The sequence below is a fragment of the Rhinopithecus bieti genome, unplaced genomic scaffold (genome assembly GCF_001698545.2).
Source record: "Rhinopithecus bieti isolate Rb0 unplaced genomic scaffold, ASM169854v2 scaffold_71134, whole genome shotgun sequence".
Taxonomy (NCBI): Eukaryota; Metazoa; Chordata; class Mammalia; order Primates; family Cercopithecidae; genus Rhinopithecus; species Rhinopithecus bieti.
This window is the reverse complement of record NW_016826348.1, coordinates 96,587-113,541: the sequence shown is the minus strand read 5'-3', so window position 1 is coordinate 113,541 and position 16,955 is coordinate 96,587. Positions and strand designations below refer to the sequence as shown.

At 38.9% G+C, this 16,955-nt stretch overlaps 1 protein-coding gene across 3 annotated transcripts in view; it reads right to left on the bottom strand.

Moving 5' to 3' along the window:
• Positions 1-4,728: 4,728 nt before the first annotated feature.
• TENT4B (terminal nucleotidyltransferase 4B) overlaps positions 4,729-16,955 on the bottom strand; it is a 90,375-nt gene continuing 78,148 nt past the window's right edge. Inside the window, exons 8-13 of one of the 3 annotated variants that reach the window (XM_017863419.1) lie at positions 15,819-15,945; positions 15,608-15,711; positions 15,317-15,504; positions 12,026-12,190; positions 10,854-10,899; positions 4,729-5,114 (exon numbers count right to left, since the gene is read on the bottom strand). In XM_017863419.1, the coding sequence (XP_017718908.1) occupies positions 5,062-5,114; positions 10,854-10,899; positions 12,026-12,190; positions 15,317-15,504; positions 15,608-15,711; positions 15,819-15,945 (683 nt within the window). In that variant the 3' untranslated portion in view covers positions 4,729-5,061. Of the gene's footprint in view, positions 5,115-8,208; positions 10,900-12,025; positions 12,191-15,316; positions 15,505-15,607; positions 15,712-15,818; positions 15,946-16,955 lie in introns of those variants that run through there. The other 2 variants (XM_017863421.1, XM_017863420.1) reach the window with 2 other exon arrangements.

Below are 16,955 nucleotides of genomic sequence, written 5' to 3'. Positions count from 1 at the left end.
AAAAAATTTTTTTCCCCCCAAAAAAAAAAAAAAAAAAAAAAAAAAAAAAAAAAAATTCAGACAATGAGGCAGGGAGGATCACTTGGGCCCAGGAGGTCAAGGTTGCAGTGAGCCCTGATTGCGCCACTGTACTCTAGCCTGGGCAACACAGCAAGACCCTGCCTCAAAAAAAATAATTTAAAAAGATAAATAAAAATAAAGAAATATTATACAGCTCAGTTGATAAGAACAGCCCTTACACAATCACTATAATGTGAACACTGAATATTGGGCTAACCAAAATTCATTTTAACTCTATTGGGAGGCTAGGGCACAGAAGTAGTTCAGGGGTGGTGGGAAGTCAACACAATTTCAAGAACTAAGAATCAAGAATCAAGAAGTAGCAATAGAGGTCTATTGTTTAGAGACATGGAGGTAAACACAGCACCTCAGAAAACCACCAAAAGTTGGAAATAGCTGCCTTAGAAGATGGGGAAAGTAGAGGGAGGGACAGAGGACAAAGTGCTCATAGTCCCAACTGCTTGGGAGACTGAGGCGGGAGGATGGCTTGAGCCCAGGATCTCCAGACTGTAGTGGGCTATGATAGCCTCTGTGAATAGTCACTGAACTGCAGCCTGGACAACACAGCCAGACTCATCTATTTAAAAATTAAAATAAAATAAAACACTATTTGTCTTTAAACTATGATGAAACTGGTGCCCTAGTCCTATCCACCTGCTTTCACCTGTCTTGGCAGGGCCCAGCCCACCTCCCCAGCGCCTCTGCAGCGCTTCCTGTGCTCTGCCGTGTTGCTTAAGCACCTGTCTCAACAGGCTTCCCTGTGCTGCCTGCTAACCTCACATCTCCCCACAGAGATATCTTAGGCAGTGATGCCTGACACGTGAAAGCACTTTTTTTTTTTAAAAAAATTGGATTCTTAAAAACGAAGATGTGTGGCATAACCCACCTTGTGACTATTTTGAGGGGTGCTGTGTAAAGCCACATTCCCGAAGCCACCTGACTGATTTAAGTACCAAAGTGGTTTACAATCTAAATTGAGCAATAACTCTTTTGAAAATCGATACACCATTTAAATAGGCCACTTGATACTTCTAATAACTCTCTCCTTTCCTTTCCTTAAACATTAAGGCATTTTTACCTCTAGTCTCAGCTGTGCATCGGATGGTTCCTCTTCAACAAAATTTTACTCTCGTGTTTTCAAATAGTAGTTACTTGCTTTAATACACACATGCACTTGCACACACATACATAATTATATATTGTCAATTTACAATACAAGGAAAAAGGTCCTCTGCAACACACACACACAAATTTATACTACTTCTCAAATTAATTATTAGATTTTTAGTTTGGGTTTAATGTGGTTTCTTTAGCCAAGCAAGAAATATAAAGCATTTTACTTGAAAGGTTGAAAGGTGAAATTTTTCCAACTTCAAAGTCAAAGATTGCATTCCTAAGCTAAACTGGTAAACATAGAACATCTCATAATGGACTTACTGAGCTGAGTGTAGTGGCACATGCCTGTCGTCCCAGATACTTTAGGAGGCCGAGGCAGGAGGAACGCTTAAGCCCAGCAGTTCGAGGCCAGCCTGGGCAACACAGGGAGTCCCCCACCCCCGAAGAAATACTTTTCCAAAGAATAGAAATTACAGCAGCTTTTTTATGTTTTTATTTTTTTGAGACAGAGTCTTTGTCGCTCAGGCTGGAGTGCAGTGGTGCAATCTCGGCTCACTGCCACCTCAGCCTCCCGGGTTCAAGCGATTCTCCTGCCTCAGTCTCCCAAATAGCTGGGATTACAGGCGTGTGCCACCACATCCAGCTAATTTTTGTATTTTTAGTAGAGACATGGTTTCACCATGTTGGCCAAGCTGGTCTCAAACTCTTGATCTCAAGTGATCCACCCGCCTCAGTCTCTCAAAGTACTGGGATTACAGGCGTGAGCCACCACACCCGGCCAATTACAGCAGAAATTCTACAGTCACATAATGAGAGCCTAAGAAAGTGATTTCAAGGAAAATATCTCCTTAAAAACCTATCATTGCACTGCTCTGGCTTAGGGAGATCAGTTTCACAGCTACATTTTATCCTCCTCTCTTTTCCAACATATTTTCCTGCAGATTTTCCCAACAAAATCTGAGGCAGTACTCTTCCTTTTCTGTCCCCCAAAACTGGATTCTTTTTCTCACCTGAGTTCCCTCCCTCTACTCATCATAAAATTAATTCCACTCTACTTTTTTTTGATAACTTATTTTTTTTTCTTTTAGAGACAGGATTTCACTCTGTCACCCAGGCTGGAGTGCAGTGGCACCAACATAGCTCACTGCAGCCTCAAACTTCTGGGCTTAAGCGGTCCTCCAGCCTGTCTTCTGAGTAGCTGGGACTACGTGCATACGCCACCGCGCCTGGCTAAGACAGATCACTTATTTTCAGTGGGAGTTTTAATTGTTGCTGCTGCAGTTATTGGAGGGCCTTGAAATTAAAAGAGTTTTAAGCGGTAGGTGGTGAAGAATGACCAATGTAAGTGTTTCATCAGTTTTGCCAAGGGTGACATATTCTAAAAAGTGGAAATAAAGTATAGAAAAAATAGCAAAGCGCTGTTTCAGATGACCATGTTATATCTATAACATTTAAACCCAGCAAAATATCAGATGAAACAGTTTTCAAAGCAAGTCATGAAAATTCAACTTAAAAGAATGTAAAACCGGCCAGGTGTGGTGACTCACGCCTGTAATCCCAGCAATTTGGGAGGCCAAGATGAGCAGATCACTTGAGGCCAGGAGTTCCTGGGCAACATGGTGAGACCTCACCCCCACCCCATCTCTTCAATTTTCTTTTTCTTTTTTTTTGTGGGGGGGGTGGGGGGGACAGAATCTCTGTCTCAAAGAGTCTCTGTTGCCCAGGCTGGAATGCAGTGGTGTAATCTCAGCTCAGTGCAACCTCTGACTCCTGGGTTCAAGCGAATATCCTGCCTCAGCCTCCAGAGTAGCTGGGACTATGGGTGCATGCCACCACGTCCAGCTAATTTTTGTATTTTTTAGTAGAGATGGGTTTTCACCATGTTGCCTAGGCTGGTCTTGAACTCCTGGCCTCAAGTGATCCTCCCACCTTGGCCTCCCAAAGTGCGGGATTACAGGCATAAGCCACCGTGCCTGGCCAAAAAAAAAAAAAAAAAAAAAAAAATTTAAATGTAATACTGTAGGAAAGATTTTTTCCTTAGTAAAATGGGTTCAGAAGAAAATTGTCATCAAATAGTAGTACTTTAGAAAATCTCTATTTAAGGTAAGCTGATGTAGTAAGCCTGGGCAACAGAGCAAGACCCTCTCTCTAAAAACAAAAGGGAAGCTGGAAAATACTGGACATTTCTATTAATTTGTTAGCCTTGATGTGTCTGACACATTAATTTGCCAAAGCAACTTGCAAGCAAAAGTCAGCATAATAAAAAGGAATGAAATATATCTCTATGTGTACTGACCTGGAAACACATCTTTATATGGTAGGGGAATTGCAGAAAACTACAATACGATCCCATTTGTGTTAAAGGATAAAAGACCCCCTGAAATTATACTTGTTCATGTGTATAAATGCACAGAAAAAAAATCTAGGCTATGTCCCATAATATTAAGATGGATGGGTTTGGGGAGATGAGTGGGATTAGGGATTGAAGTGCAGCTAGATCCTTTTACTTAAATGTTTACATTTCTTCACAATAGAAAATATATTCATATGTTACTTGTGAAATAATTCAGTGTCTAGGTAGATGGACAAAATTGTCATGGATATTCATTCTCTACTATTATATTTGATAAACTTTTGGGATAATATTTAGGAGGATTTTGCTTTTTTTGCCTTTTTAAAGAGAGCACTTCCAGCAGAGGTTTAAGCAGCAGAAATCGGCCAGGTGTGGTGGCTCACACCTGTAGTCTCAGCACTTTGGGAGGCCAAGGTGGGCAGATCATTTGAGCCCAGGAGGACGAGGCTACAGTAAGCTGGAATGGCACCACTGCACTCCAGCCTAGGTGACAGAGTGAGACCCTGTCTCAAGAAAAAAAAAAAGGTGGGGGGAAAAAAAGACATTGCACTGGAGTGGGCAGTCTGGTTTCACCCGCCAGTTGTCTACATGCTGCTGAGCACCTTCACTCTAAGCCAGTTTGGGATTATCTTATGGGAAACTATCCGAGATATTTTTTTGGTCACCGCTTGGCTAGCTCCCAGGCAGACAGACCAGTCCAAACCAAGTCCTACCCTGCTGAGGGAAAATTCTGAGACATGCCTTAGGCTGCACTTTGGTTACTAACCCTGCCTCTCATCGCTTCTCTGGAGAACCGTTTTCATTATTCTGTTGTAATTATCTGTTACTTGTTACTCTGCCCAACCTATGGTAATGCATTTCATTTGCTTAGTATAGCAAGCATAACCCCCTGCATTAAGGTGGAGGGTGAAACTGGGCTGGCATTTGTGAATAACCAAATTCTATGAGATCAGTTTCCATAATCTTCCGTGGCTGTTGGTGGGGGGGGGGCAAACGGTTATCATTGTCTAGGACAGAGTAGGATGAAAACAACATCTTCAAGCATCTCCCAGTACTAGCATTAAAAAGGATGAGAACCACCTTACAGAACTAGCCACAGAAATGTCGTATGTGCACAAGAAAACCTGCCTAAACAGAGCTGTCTTTAAATTTTAGAAAAAGTAGTCATTCAGGTTTTACATAAGGGCTCATACCAGAGGTTTTGAAGATAAATGAAAGCACAAAGCCTTTATTGAATTGCAGATTATGAATAATAAACCAAGTGGTAAGCACTAGGGGCAGATGTGCATAGAAATGCAATTTATAAAATTTCCAAGGCAAATAATTGACATCTTTGAAGAAACTGTCATTAGCTTAAAAAATCTTCCAGGTGTGCAATTCATTCATAGTTTTCATCACTGGTTGCCCAGTGATATGGCCTCAGGAAATGTTGAGATTTCTTAAATCATTTGTATCAAATATCTTTTTCTGGTAAATTCCTTAGTGTCTCTGCAGTGGTAACTAGACAAGACTGGAAAAGTTTTCAAGATGATTCAAACCTCCAGCACCTCACAGGAGTCCACATTTCTTAACACAGAAGACAATGCTAATCAAAGAAGGAAATAAATGAAAAGGTTATTAAAAACAAATACTGGCCTCACCAAAGTTTCTAAAGATACATATCTATGTATATTCCACTAAAAATATTTAACCCAATAGTCCTTCACTCTTTATATCCAGAAACTACACTTGTTGTCTGTCACTTTTCACCCATAACAATGTGCTTATTAAGGCAGGGCTGCTTTTTAGTAGTAAAGACTGGAGACTCATGACACTTCTAACAAACAAGCTTGTGATTTATTTTAGGATTGCAAGACTTTCAAAAGATTTTTTTAAAGTGACTTCTGCAAGTTTCAATATGCAAAAATCAGAGAGGATCTTAAAATTAGGAGATTAAGTTTAGGGACAAAACAACGTATTATGATAAATTGCACCTAAATATAAGAAGTAATAATGAAATGGTCTTAGGGAAGAGCTATGAATAGCACAGAACCAAATTGAAAGATGAAGAAAAATATTAACTCCAAGAATGTGGCTGACAACCCATGATTTCACTCTCTTTGAAAGGCATGGGCTAACTTCTAAGAGGCAAGTACTGAACTTCACCAAGTCACTGGCTTTGGGGAATGCTTTTCCAAGTCCTCCTTTCCCTCCCCTACCCAATTCCACCCCACCTCACCATTCAGGTTTTTGTTTGTTTTTTTTTAAGAGACAAAGGTCTTGAACTCCTGGCCTCAAGCAATCCTCCCACTGCAGCCTCCCAAAGTGCTGGGATTACAGGAGTGAGCCACCATGCCCAGCCTGAGCAACTTGTTTACTTCACTGGTACTATATGCGTTGTTTCTAGGCATCTTTAAGATAAATAACATTCCCCCAAAATATGTCCAGACTATCCTTAGAAGAGACCTTCCATGTTACCAGACCACACAGAAGGTGGTGTAGTGAAAGGTACCTCAGTGGTGAAGCCACAAGGACGTTAAGTTAAAACGTAGAACTAGAGATGATATGCAAATACTAATAAAAACGTTCACTGAAATACACAAGAGAACACCTGATTTCCACATCATTAGCTGTTCTTATTGACATAGCTAAAATATCTCTCAGAAAATCCAGGAGCTACCACAAATTTATAATAACCAAAGGGAATGCACTACATCCATCTCTCTGGTTCCGCCTCCTTTTCTTTCAGGCTACTAGGCTACGGACAAGGTTAAACTCAATAAAGTACACACTTAAATAGAAAATGTAAAGGCCAAACATATTTTTTTTTAACAAACCAAAACCTGAGAGACAATAAAATAAACATTAGCAGTTTACTAAAACTGTCCTCAAATATTTAATTCGATATCAAATAGATCAGCAGACTTTATAAGCAATTTTTCTGGTTAATAATTTTGTCAACATTCAATGTCTACATGTATTTAGCTCATTATCTTTGACCAGAAAAAAAGAAAAGTTGCTAATGGTGTGAAGTCAAGATGGCTCAGAACAAGATGACTGAGAAAAAGGCTTCCAGGTAGATCAAGTTTTCAAATCATGTAAATAACTTCTACAGTAAAATATGGCTTGTTTCTTAGCTATGTTAAATATTAAGGAGCATATTAAAATTTGATCTTTAACACTTATTCTACCCACAAATGTTCTGACAAGATGGCAGGTAGCTAGAGTCTTGAGGGTCATAAATCAAGGCAAGATGAACTCTTTCAAGGAATTTCATATACAAATCTTTGTTCCCACTTTAATGCTGGAATGTCAACGTCATTCTCTACTATTTTTACTAGATGAACTATGACTCTGATGAAAATTACTATCAACAGTAACTACTAAATGTAACCTTTATATTCAATTAGGTTTGTTAGAGGCATTTCTAGAATATTTGCTCACCAAATACTTAGAGAATGTGCCTTTCCAGTAACTGAAAAGTTTAATGAACTAGGAGAACAAGAATAGATGGGTAAGAATAAAGTCTTCTGTTCATTAATTTTAATGTTTCAATATTTATCACAGCAAAATTGGGAATGTCTTTTTGATAGTTTGCCATTTAATTTTGACTGTGAAGCAACCAACTGTCTAGAAACATTCTTGGTTAGTGACAGAAACACTGAGAAATCAACATGTTAGAATTCAAGGAACTGATCAAACTATAGATCAATATTAAAGTAAAACTGAGATGTAGTCATGACCAATAAAAATATCAGCAACATTTACCACTAATACCTCATAATGGTGATTTCTAACAGATCAGCCTTAAAAACTACACCTCCCAGTCGCTGGAGAGGGCTTTGCAACGAACATGTCACAGCAAGAGAATCCTGTACTTCACGCGGTCATTACTCTTTCCTGACCCTCTAGTGTTTCCAGAAACCCCAAACACTAGTCCATAGGTTCAGGCAAACACAAGTACACTTACCATTTCATGGGGGAGGGAATGAGCAGAAAACACATGGAGATATATAAGGTTCCAGCGGAAAAAGACAATTAAAAATGCTCACCCTATTGCCCATGTTTTGCCCTGTGCAGATTTTATCTAGGAATACTGGAGCCAAATCAAATAAGTTAAATATTAATGAGGCTCAAAATGCAAGAAAAGGTAAAGTACACTCAAAACAGGCCAAAAATATAACAGAATCAACTGTTGAAGACTGGAGGGCAATTACTTGTAAAAAACATAGGTCCTACAGATCCAAGCTAGATTTGAAAACTGAGTGCAGCATCTCCAAACCAAACAAAGACGTTCAAAACCAGGCACCTTCACAGTCACCTTAAAGCTGGAGGGAAAAAACGGATATACTTTTATCATCAAAACATAACCCATAAGATTTTGTGCTGATACCTCGCCAACCCATCAGCACCTCTAAAAAACAATATTTAAATATTAATATTTCTAATGGCCAGGTACACATACACGACTGCCAGAGAAATGTCACCAGAGTGAGGCAGAATTTGTAAAATCCCATTCTACAAGTATTGGCAAAGGAAGGTTATGATTCATGGATATGAATGGACTATAATATATAAATGACACATTTCTGATATATTCACAAAATCTTTATAGAAAGTATTAAAACTCAAAAAAGAAGATAGGAGTCAAATAGAGAGATGAAATGTATAAAACAAATGAGCAGGCAAACTAAAAGTTATTGAAAGTATTTTACTTCAGATTGAAAAATGAACAGCTTCCACACTGTTCACTGCAAGATACACAGTATTCACGAATACAATGCTGGTCATTTGAGGAAATGTATACACACCTCAATTTCTCCTTCATGCTTTTCTTTTAGAAAGATACTGTTTACCAAAAAGAAACTTCAGCAGTACAGGAAAAACTATTTTCCCAATAAATTTACGAAAACCTAAGATTCCCAATGGAATCAAGATTATCTTCCCGCTACCACCACCTTAATATAATCACATGCTTATTGGAACACTAATATTCGCACCCTAAGAGTACATTTACTTTCAACAATGAGGGTGATTCTTTAAAAACAAACAAAAAACAACAAAAAAAACTTCAGTGTGGTAAATGTAACATAGATCTCTGCAAGTATTAAGTGTCTGAAATAGGCAGCTAATACTGGATTTAATATTATTTTATAAATAATTGTTCCCTTAGCAGTAAACATAAGTCTACACATTCACAATTGTCCTAGAAAATAAATACTGTGATTATGCACAATGTTATGACAAACTAGTTTCAAAACAAAAGCTCAACATCTCAATAAAATTCTGATCAGAATGTGACTCAAAAATTTAAAACATTGTCAAAATAACATCACATTTAAAATCTTCCACAGTTTACACGAGTACTATGAGTTTCCAGTTTTGGAACACATTTTTCCATTGTGAATTAAAATATGAACATATTGAAAATTGTTAATTTCAGTGATGACATCAGTTTTGGTCTTACTTTAGCATTATTTTCTTTATAAAAAGTTACACTAAGTGTCCATTAATGGTCTGATTGGTCTTCAGTATTTCATAAATGTATATAAAAGAAACTCCTAAAAGCCAATAGTACTTTATATGTATATATATATAAAAGAATCTTGTCTCAGAAATGGCTGTATTTAACAGAGCCATACACACTGATGCTAAACATAAGAGCTTTCACCCTGAAAGAAAGCATTTTCAGAAATGTCACTTACATTCTATTATATTAAATATTCCCAACTGAGTTTCAAACTCAACAGGTAATGATAACAGAATTATACATCTCATTGCACTCAAAGCTGACTACAACCAAAATTTACAGTATGATTGAAACAAGCCAATGCTTAAAAAAGTTTTAATTAACGATAACAATTTCATGAAAGAAGAGGATAAAGAATGGGATGACAAGAAGTATTTGGTCTTAATAAGGCAATACAAAATAGATCCATTATCAAAGACCATTTAATTTGGAAAGATCAACAATACCAAAAGCATAAAGTGGAATATAAGAAAATAGTTTTTATAAGTATGATTTAATTAAAGCTGTTTACAGTTATTCTCCCACAGTAGTTAAGCATGAATTTTAAAAAGAATAAGAGATGAGAAACAGGCACACGCAGCACACAGGGTTAGAGAAGCCAGCATGCAAAGTCTGTGGAACTCGAAGTTTCACTGCAACAGGAATGAGACCAGACATGGGTGGCCGTTTTTTTGTTTTGTTTTGTTTTTTTGTTTTTTGTCTTTTTCTATTAGGAAGAAATGGGGGGAAAAAAAAGACTGCAAAGGCAGCAAACACAAAGTCATGTAATTGCCCATTGCCCAAGACGACAGCACTATAGAAAACAGTTGCAAGTTAATTCTCAGAGATGACCAGAGATTTTTCAGTGTTTACACAAAAGTACATAGTACATTTTTTTTTTTAACAAAATAAAATAGACATCATTTGCCACCATAAACCTTTTCTTTAGAGAGGAAAAATTTTTGCAGCAGGACACAAGGGTTCTATTAAGTCATTTCAATGCTGAGAAAAACAAATTGAGTAATAGAACTAATCACTTCCCTATATATGGATGTTAAGATGACAATTTAGATTATTTTTCAAACTAATCCTGAGAAAAAATCTGTTTACAATTTAAACAGTAATGTTATGTAAAAAGTATTATTAACAAATCCACTATTACAAATATCAATTTCCTATATGGTCTTCTATACATACACACAATAAAATGGTAAATATATGCAAAAATATTTAAAAAAAAAAAACAAAAAAAAACATGCACAGATCACTTTCCCCTTTGGAATCTGGACTTCCTATCAGATACCTTTGTTTTCCTTCCCCACCCCATCCTCTGATACTGTTTTTTGTTTCTATCACCCTACCAACACTGAATACTATTCCCTATAACTCTGCATAAAGCCAATGAGAAATATATTTATTTTACATTCAAGCTTTAAATCTTAAAATGACCCTGTTGTAGCATATGACTTATCAAATAAGCAGCCTTTTTTTCCCCCTTTTATGCTTGTTTTTTTTTTTTTTTTTTTTTTTTTTTTTGCAGTTGTCAGTCTTCATGATCCATTCCGTGGCGAGCTGGGAAAAAACGCAGTTGCTAAATCAACGTCTGAACAGTGTGAGGCTCCTGAATGTCTCCCAGGAGTCCCTGCGCAACTGTCCTGAGCATGAGATCATTGCACAGAGAAGACAGTCCACCGCGCAGCGCCGACTATCTACAGAGGTCTGAGAGGGGCGCGTCCCTCTTGTGTTTCCTCTTTTTGCCATGGTAATACTGATTATTGGATTTGCCTTGATGTTGTTTGTTTGTCATCAAGGAACCATGGCTTGTTTGAGTTGTACCTTGGAAGCCTTTACTGGAAGAACGAAAGAGCCTTGCTGATCCATGCTGCGGAAACAGAAAACAACCACAAAGACATCAGTATTGCAGAAAAGCAACTGGATTCGGGACAGCTTTCAAAACTAGGAATATGCTGGCTAGAGAGTTACCTTACTGATCACCGACTTATCTAGTGGGCAGAAAAAGCTGTTACAGGGGTTAACTCTTTTTAGCTCTGAAACCCTTACTTTATTTTAATGGAAATATTGAAAAGCATAGACCACTCGCTTGCCTTCTTAACAGTGTGTGTGGGATGTAAAGGTTTTCTTAAGAAACCTACGAACCCAAATACCACATCATAAGTGACATAGCGGGAAGAGGCTCTTGGACATGACAGGCACATGGGTAGGTTGGGGTCAGCACAGGTGGCCGCTCCCTTCCTGCTATGCATGGCCTGTGGCTTTCTCATGACCCCCGTCCCTTCTGTCAACCCTGTCACTTGAACTGGTATTTTGCGATGAGTCTGTGTCTGGCATACATGGCTAAAAGCCACAGAGGTAAAGTGAACTCAGTGAGTCAAATCAGACACAAGGTGACAGCCAAGAAGCCTCTTCCCAGGTTCCTAGCTATAGTTAGGAGTGACCCGGCCTCAGGCCAGAGCCCCATATCAATGGCTTCCTCCCCTCACTCTGAGTCATTACTCAGTTAATGACAACTCTAGGCAACAAAAAAACTTAGAGTATCTCTGTGGCCTTTTAAGTCCAGGTTAATGTTAATCAACTGACCATGCCTGACAGCCAGCTGATCATTTCAACACCGGCAACAAGGTATTGAACATTAAAATATTAGAAAAGGATACATTATTCCCAGATATGCACACTGCCATGAGGCCTCACAAAACCTTCATGCCAGCTTATTTCATGTATAATTGAAACATTTTTTATATGATAGTTTGGCTGGAACATCTTATAAGGACCAGTCAATAGATTTCTGAAGAGGTTTATGTTACAATGGTGTCTCACAAGGACATCCTGTTCCTAGAAGCACTGTCCTGTGTTGGAATCTCTTAGAATAAAGTAAGTTTGTTCTTCAATCTAGTGTTTACTTCAAACCCATGCTGCATATTATTCACATGTAGGAAACTCTAAATATTTTGTATCAAATACTAACAATTAAAAATCCACGTTCCACACACCTGAGATTTGTTGGTGCTGTTGGATGTGTTAGTGGTTTGGGTGCTTTGCATTTTGCCAACTGCTTGAGAGGACTCCAAGGATACATCTTGTGACCCTACTCGGTTCCCAGTGGACGGACGGCAAAGCAGCTGTTTCGGGGTTTTGCATGGTGTTGCATCAGAATCCTAACACAAGTCACATGAGTTATAATGTGACATATTAGTAATTTAGATACTCAATATTCAGAAAGAAAAACAATTTTGGTTTAAGTACTCTCTAGACGAAATTTAAACATTTGGGAGTTAAAAGAAGCACACTGAGGAATTTACAAAATTATTTGTTTGTTTAAATTTTCCTCCAAACATTTAAAGTGACTGATTTTATCAGAGAGCTTCTGTTCATTGTTAAATCCACTGCCCACATCTTACCTTGAAGGAGCTCACAGAGGTCTGAATTTATTTGTTTTTTTATTTATAGAAAATGAAAGAGTATGGTAAAGAGTGAGGAACCTAGGTCCTAGTCCCTGGCTTCAGCCAGACACAAGATGATGGGTTTAAGGAGTTCAATCTCTGAGAGTCTGTAATGACAAATCAGTGATCATTCCAACCAAACATACTGGTGTGGGTGGGTGCAGACTTCCCAGCGACAGTGGGCTGAGCCCCACCTGTTTCTGGGCTGCTTGGGCCATGACAATGCTACGTCTCTCTGCAGGTCTCCACCCTGGCCCTGGCACTTTACCCAGCATCTCAGAGTCACATTCTCTCACTCCCCAAGACTCCATCTCCCTGTGTCTGTGACATCTAGCTTGGCATTCTGTCCTCCAGAGCATATTGCTCTAGGAACCAAAAAGGCACACAGGGAGATTTTGCACAGGAGGATTTATGATTCCATATTGACACATGGTCATCAACAACATACAATATTTAGATTACTTTTCATGTCCTACAGTTAATAAAGTTAAAATCAAACAGGTAAGCCTGCTTTAGATATCAAATCAGTAAACTACAAATTAACTTCGATTTTAAAAGGTAACTTACGTTATAATTGACACATAAATTCTATCAGGATGGGGGAAGAAAAAAATTATATCAGGGTAGAAAGAGAAAGTAGATTAGAAATTACGAGAGGATAAGGGAGGGAAGGAAGAATTAGGAGAAACTACTACTAAATGCAGGGTTTCTTCTTGGGGTATGGAAATGTTCTAGAATTACTGGAGATGGCTGCACAACATTGTGAATATGTTCTAAAAACCACTGAACTGTACATTTTTAATGCTGAATTTTATGTTAATTATATCTCAATTAAAAAAAAAATTGGCTGGGCACAGTGGCTCACGCCTCTAATCCCAGCACTTTGGGAGGCCTAGGCGGGTGGATCATGAGGTCAAGAGATCGAGATCATGGTGAAACCCCGTCTCTACTAAAAATACAAAAAAATTAGCCGGGTGCGGCGGCGGGCACCTGTAGTCCCAGCTACTCGGGAGGCTGAGACAGGAGAATGGCGTGAACCCGGGTGGCGGAGCTTGCAGTGGGCCAAGATCACGCCACTGCACTCCAGCCTGGGCGACAGAGCAAGACTCCGTCTCAAAAAACAAAACAAAAAAAAACAACAAAACAAACAAAATTCAACCAGGAAGCTGAAAAAAATTGAGTGAAAGAAGCCTTACACAAGAGTATATTCTATGTGGTTCCATATGTATGAAATTCTGAAACAGGCAAAACTAACTATAGTGTTAAAAAGTTGTAACAGCTGGGCTCACACCTGTAATCCCAGCACTTTGGAAGGCCAAGGTGGGCAAATCACAAGGTCAGGAGCTCGCGACCAGCCTGGCCAACATGGTGAAATCCCATCTCTACTAAAAATAGAAAAAATTAGCTCAGTGTGGTGGCACGTGCCTGTAATCCCAGATACTCAGGAGGCTGAGGCAGGAGAATCGCTTGAACCCAGGAGGCGGAGGTTGTGGTGAGTGAAGATCATGCCTTTACATTCCAGCCTGGGTGACACAGCAAGACTCCGTCTCAAAAAAAAAAAAAAAGAACAAGAAAAATGTTAAAGGCCAGGTGGGGTGGCTCATGCCTGTAATCCCAGCAATTTAGGAGGTTGAGGCGGGTAGATTACGAGATCAGGAGTTCAAGACCAGCCTGACCAACATGGTGAAACCCCGTCTCTACTAAAAATAAAAAAAATTAGCTGGGCACGGTGGTGTGCACCTGTAATCCCAGCTACTCAGGAGGCTGAAGTAGGAGAATCGCTTGAACCCAGGAGGCAGAGGCTGCAGTGAGCCAAGATCACGCCACTGTACTCTAGCCTTGGCGACAGAGCGAGACTCCATCTCAAAAAAAAAAAAATACGTAACAGTGGTTCCCTCTGAGGGTGGGGTTAGGGATTGATGAAAGAATCATGAGGTTGTTCTTTGGGTTGATGGTAATATTTGTACCTTATTAGGATTTTGGGCTATACATGTGTATGCATTTGATAAAATTTAGTGAACATATGAGCAAGTAACCTACACCATGAAAGTAAAAAAATTGGGGAAATTTAAGAAAAAAATTTAGTAAATGTACAATTAAAATTTCCTTATATGTCAATTTCATATCAAAAGGAAAAAATAGGCTGGGCACGGTGGCTCACGCCTGTAATCCCAGCACTTTGGGAGGGTGAGGCAGGCAGATCACTTGAGTTCAGGAGTTTGAGACCAGCCTGGCTAACAAGGTTAAACCCTGTCTCTACTAAAAATACAAAAAAATTAGTCCTGTGTGGTAGCAGGCGCCTGTAATCCCAGCTACTCAGGAGGCTGAGACAGGAGAATCGTTTGAACATGGGAGGTGGAGGTTGCAGTGAGCTGAGATCATACCACTGCACTCCAGCCTCGGCAACAGAGGGAGACCCCGTCTCAAAAGAAAAAAAAAGGAAAACACAATAAACAAATATTGCAGTCTGGCTACAAGGACGTACAAGCTACAGTACTCTAGGGGAACTGATGTCTGTAATCTACTTTGAAATGGATCAAAGAATAAGATGCATTAATGGATAGAGTGATGGATAGACAGGTATGAGATAAGCAAGTAAAAAGGTTAATGGCAGAATCTATCGGTGAGTACATGAAAGCTCACTAATATTTGTTCACTTTTGCTGTATGCTTGAAATTTTTCATAACAAAATGTTGAGAAAAAGTACAAGCATGAAAGTTATTAAAATATCCCAGTAACATGTAAGCAAAGGAAGTAGCCTTAGCCTTCAAGATAGTGTTAACCCCAGCAAGAGAACGTGCATGCGTCTGAGTTCAGAAGAGCTGAGGCTTTCATACTTACTACATCACTAGAGCTGGACTGTGTGGCAGAAGAGGACGACACTGGACCTGATGAAGAGTTTGAAGAGTGTTTACTAAGAGATTCCGAGGTTTTACTTCTACATTTTCCAAGGGCTTCATTTTCTTCAGATAGATTATTATTACATTTATCTAACTGCTGAGTATCTACTATCAAGGTAACACCATTTCCTGAAAGAGTGGCAAAAGATTGGAAAACGTTTCTTCCCATTAAACGCACACAACACAGAAAAGCCTCTAATACTCAGTCAATCGACCAAGGAAAATATCTTACCATTGCATGAAGGCTCAGGTCTATTCTTCAAGCCCCACTGCTTTGATATCCAATCTCTGTATGTGGCGACTTCATCTGTTACTCTAATTATTCTACCTAGTATGCTGCACGTGTTTAAAAAGAAAGGGAGAGGGAGGGAATAACATTAATTTGAAGATAAGAAGCCACAACCAATTTTGACACAATGGGCTGGTTATAGATGAATTTTTACCTTTCTGTTTCATTGTTGGGATAGTACTTTGCTATTGGTGATACAGCATGACTCAAAACAACGTAGGCATAATCAAAGGCCTGCTTCACTTGCATGGCCCCATATGAACTCCTTCCAACATCATTACCTTTAAAAGAAATATAGGTAACATAGTAAGCTTGACTGTGCTTAATGTGCACTAAATGTTGACGACCCTCTTCCAGGAGAGCAAGGGCCATAGCTATCCCACCAGAGTTGTGCCTGGAAGCTGAGCTGTGAGCTGTCCCCAAAGCTCCCCAGTCTCTGAATATGTGCATCATGCAGTTGGTACTTCATTATGGTGTATCAGTTGTCGAAATGTATTCTGGCCCATCAAGAACTGTCCCATTCCATACATAAACAGTTATGCAAACAAAAGAAATAGTGCCCTGTTCACTCCTAAGAGTGAAACCCCAAGTTACATTAGAAATACTTCTATATTTTTTGGGTTTATATTAGCTATATATCTATTTATCACTCTAAATTATGAGCCCCTAAAAAGCAAGGATCATCTTGCTGAAAAGTCTTCATGTCCTTTGGCCCAATGCTTTTGAACACAGCAGGCTCCCAATCAATGTAATGTTTTCTCAGTGAATAAACACACAGAACTATTAATGTTTATAAGGCAGCTCAATAAGCCAGAAAATGGTTCCTAGGCAACTACTGTATCTTTTCACTCCCTTTCCTTACTCATTTTCAAAGTTTACACATTAAAGCAAATGACTAAAAGCACTTCCACTGAAGTCCAACAATGCAGAATCTAAACATTTTACAATTATATCAAGAAAAAATATTGCTCAGAAAAATCAGGACACAAGCAAGCAAACAGAACTTCAAAAAAGCATGGAAGGAATTTACTTTCTGCTTACTTTCAAGCCCACACGAAGCTGGAAAAAGCATAGAGACATGCAAAATCAAAGAGGAAAGGAGAAATTCAAAAAGAAAATACACTGTCTCCTTGCATCCTTCTGCTCATGAATTCAAAGATATTACTGTGCTTGCTGTCTCTAAGGACTTCAGAATCATCTCATTAAAGCCTCATTAATTGCTCACAACTGGTTAATCAAGGCAATAAGGACCCAAGAAAAAGGAGAAGCAGCCACCAAACATGAATCCATC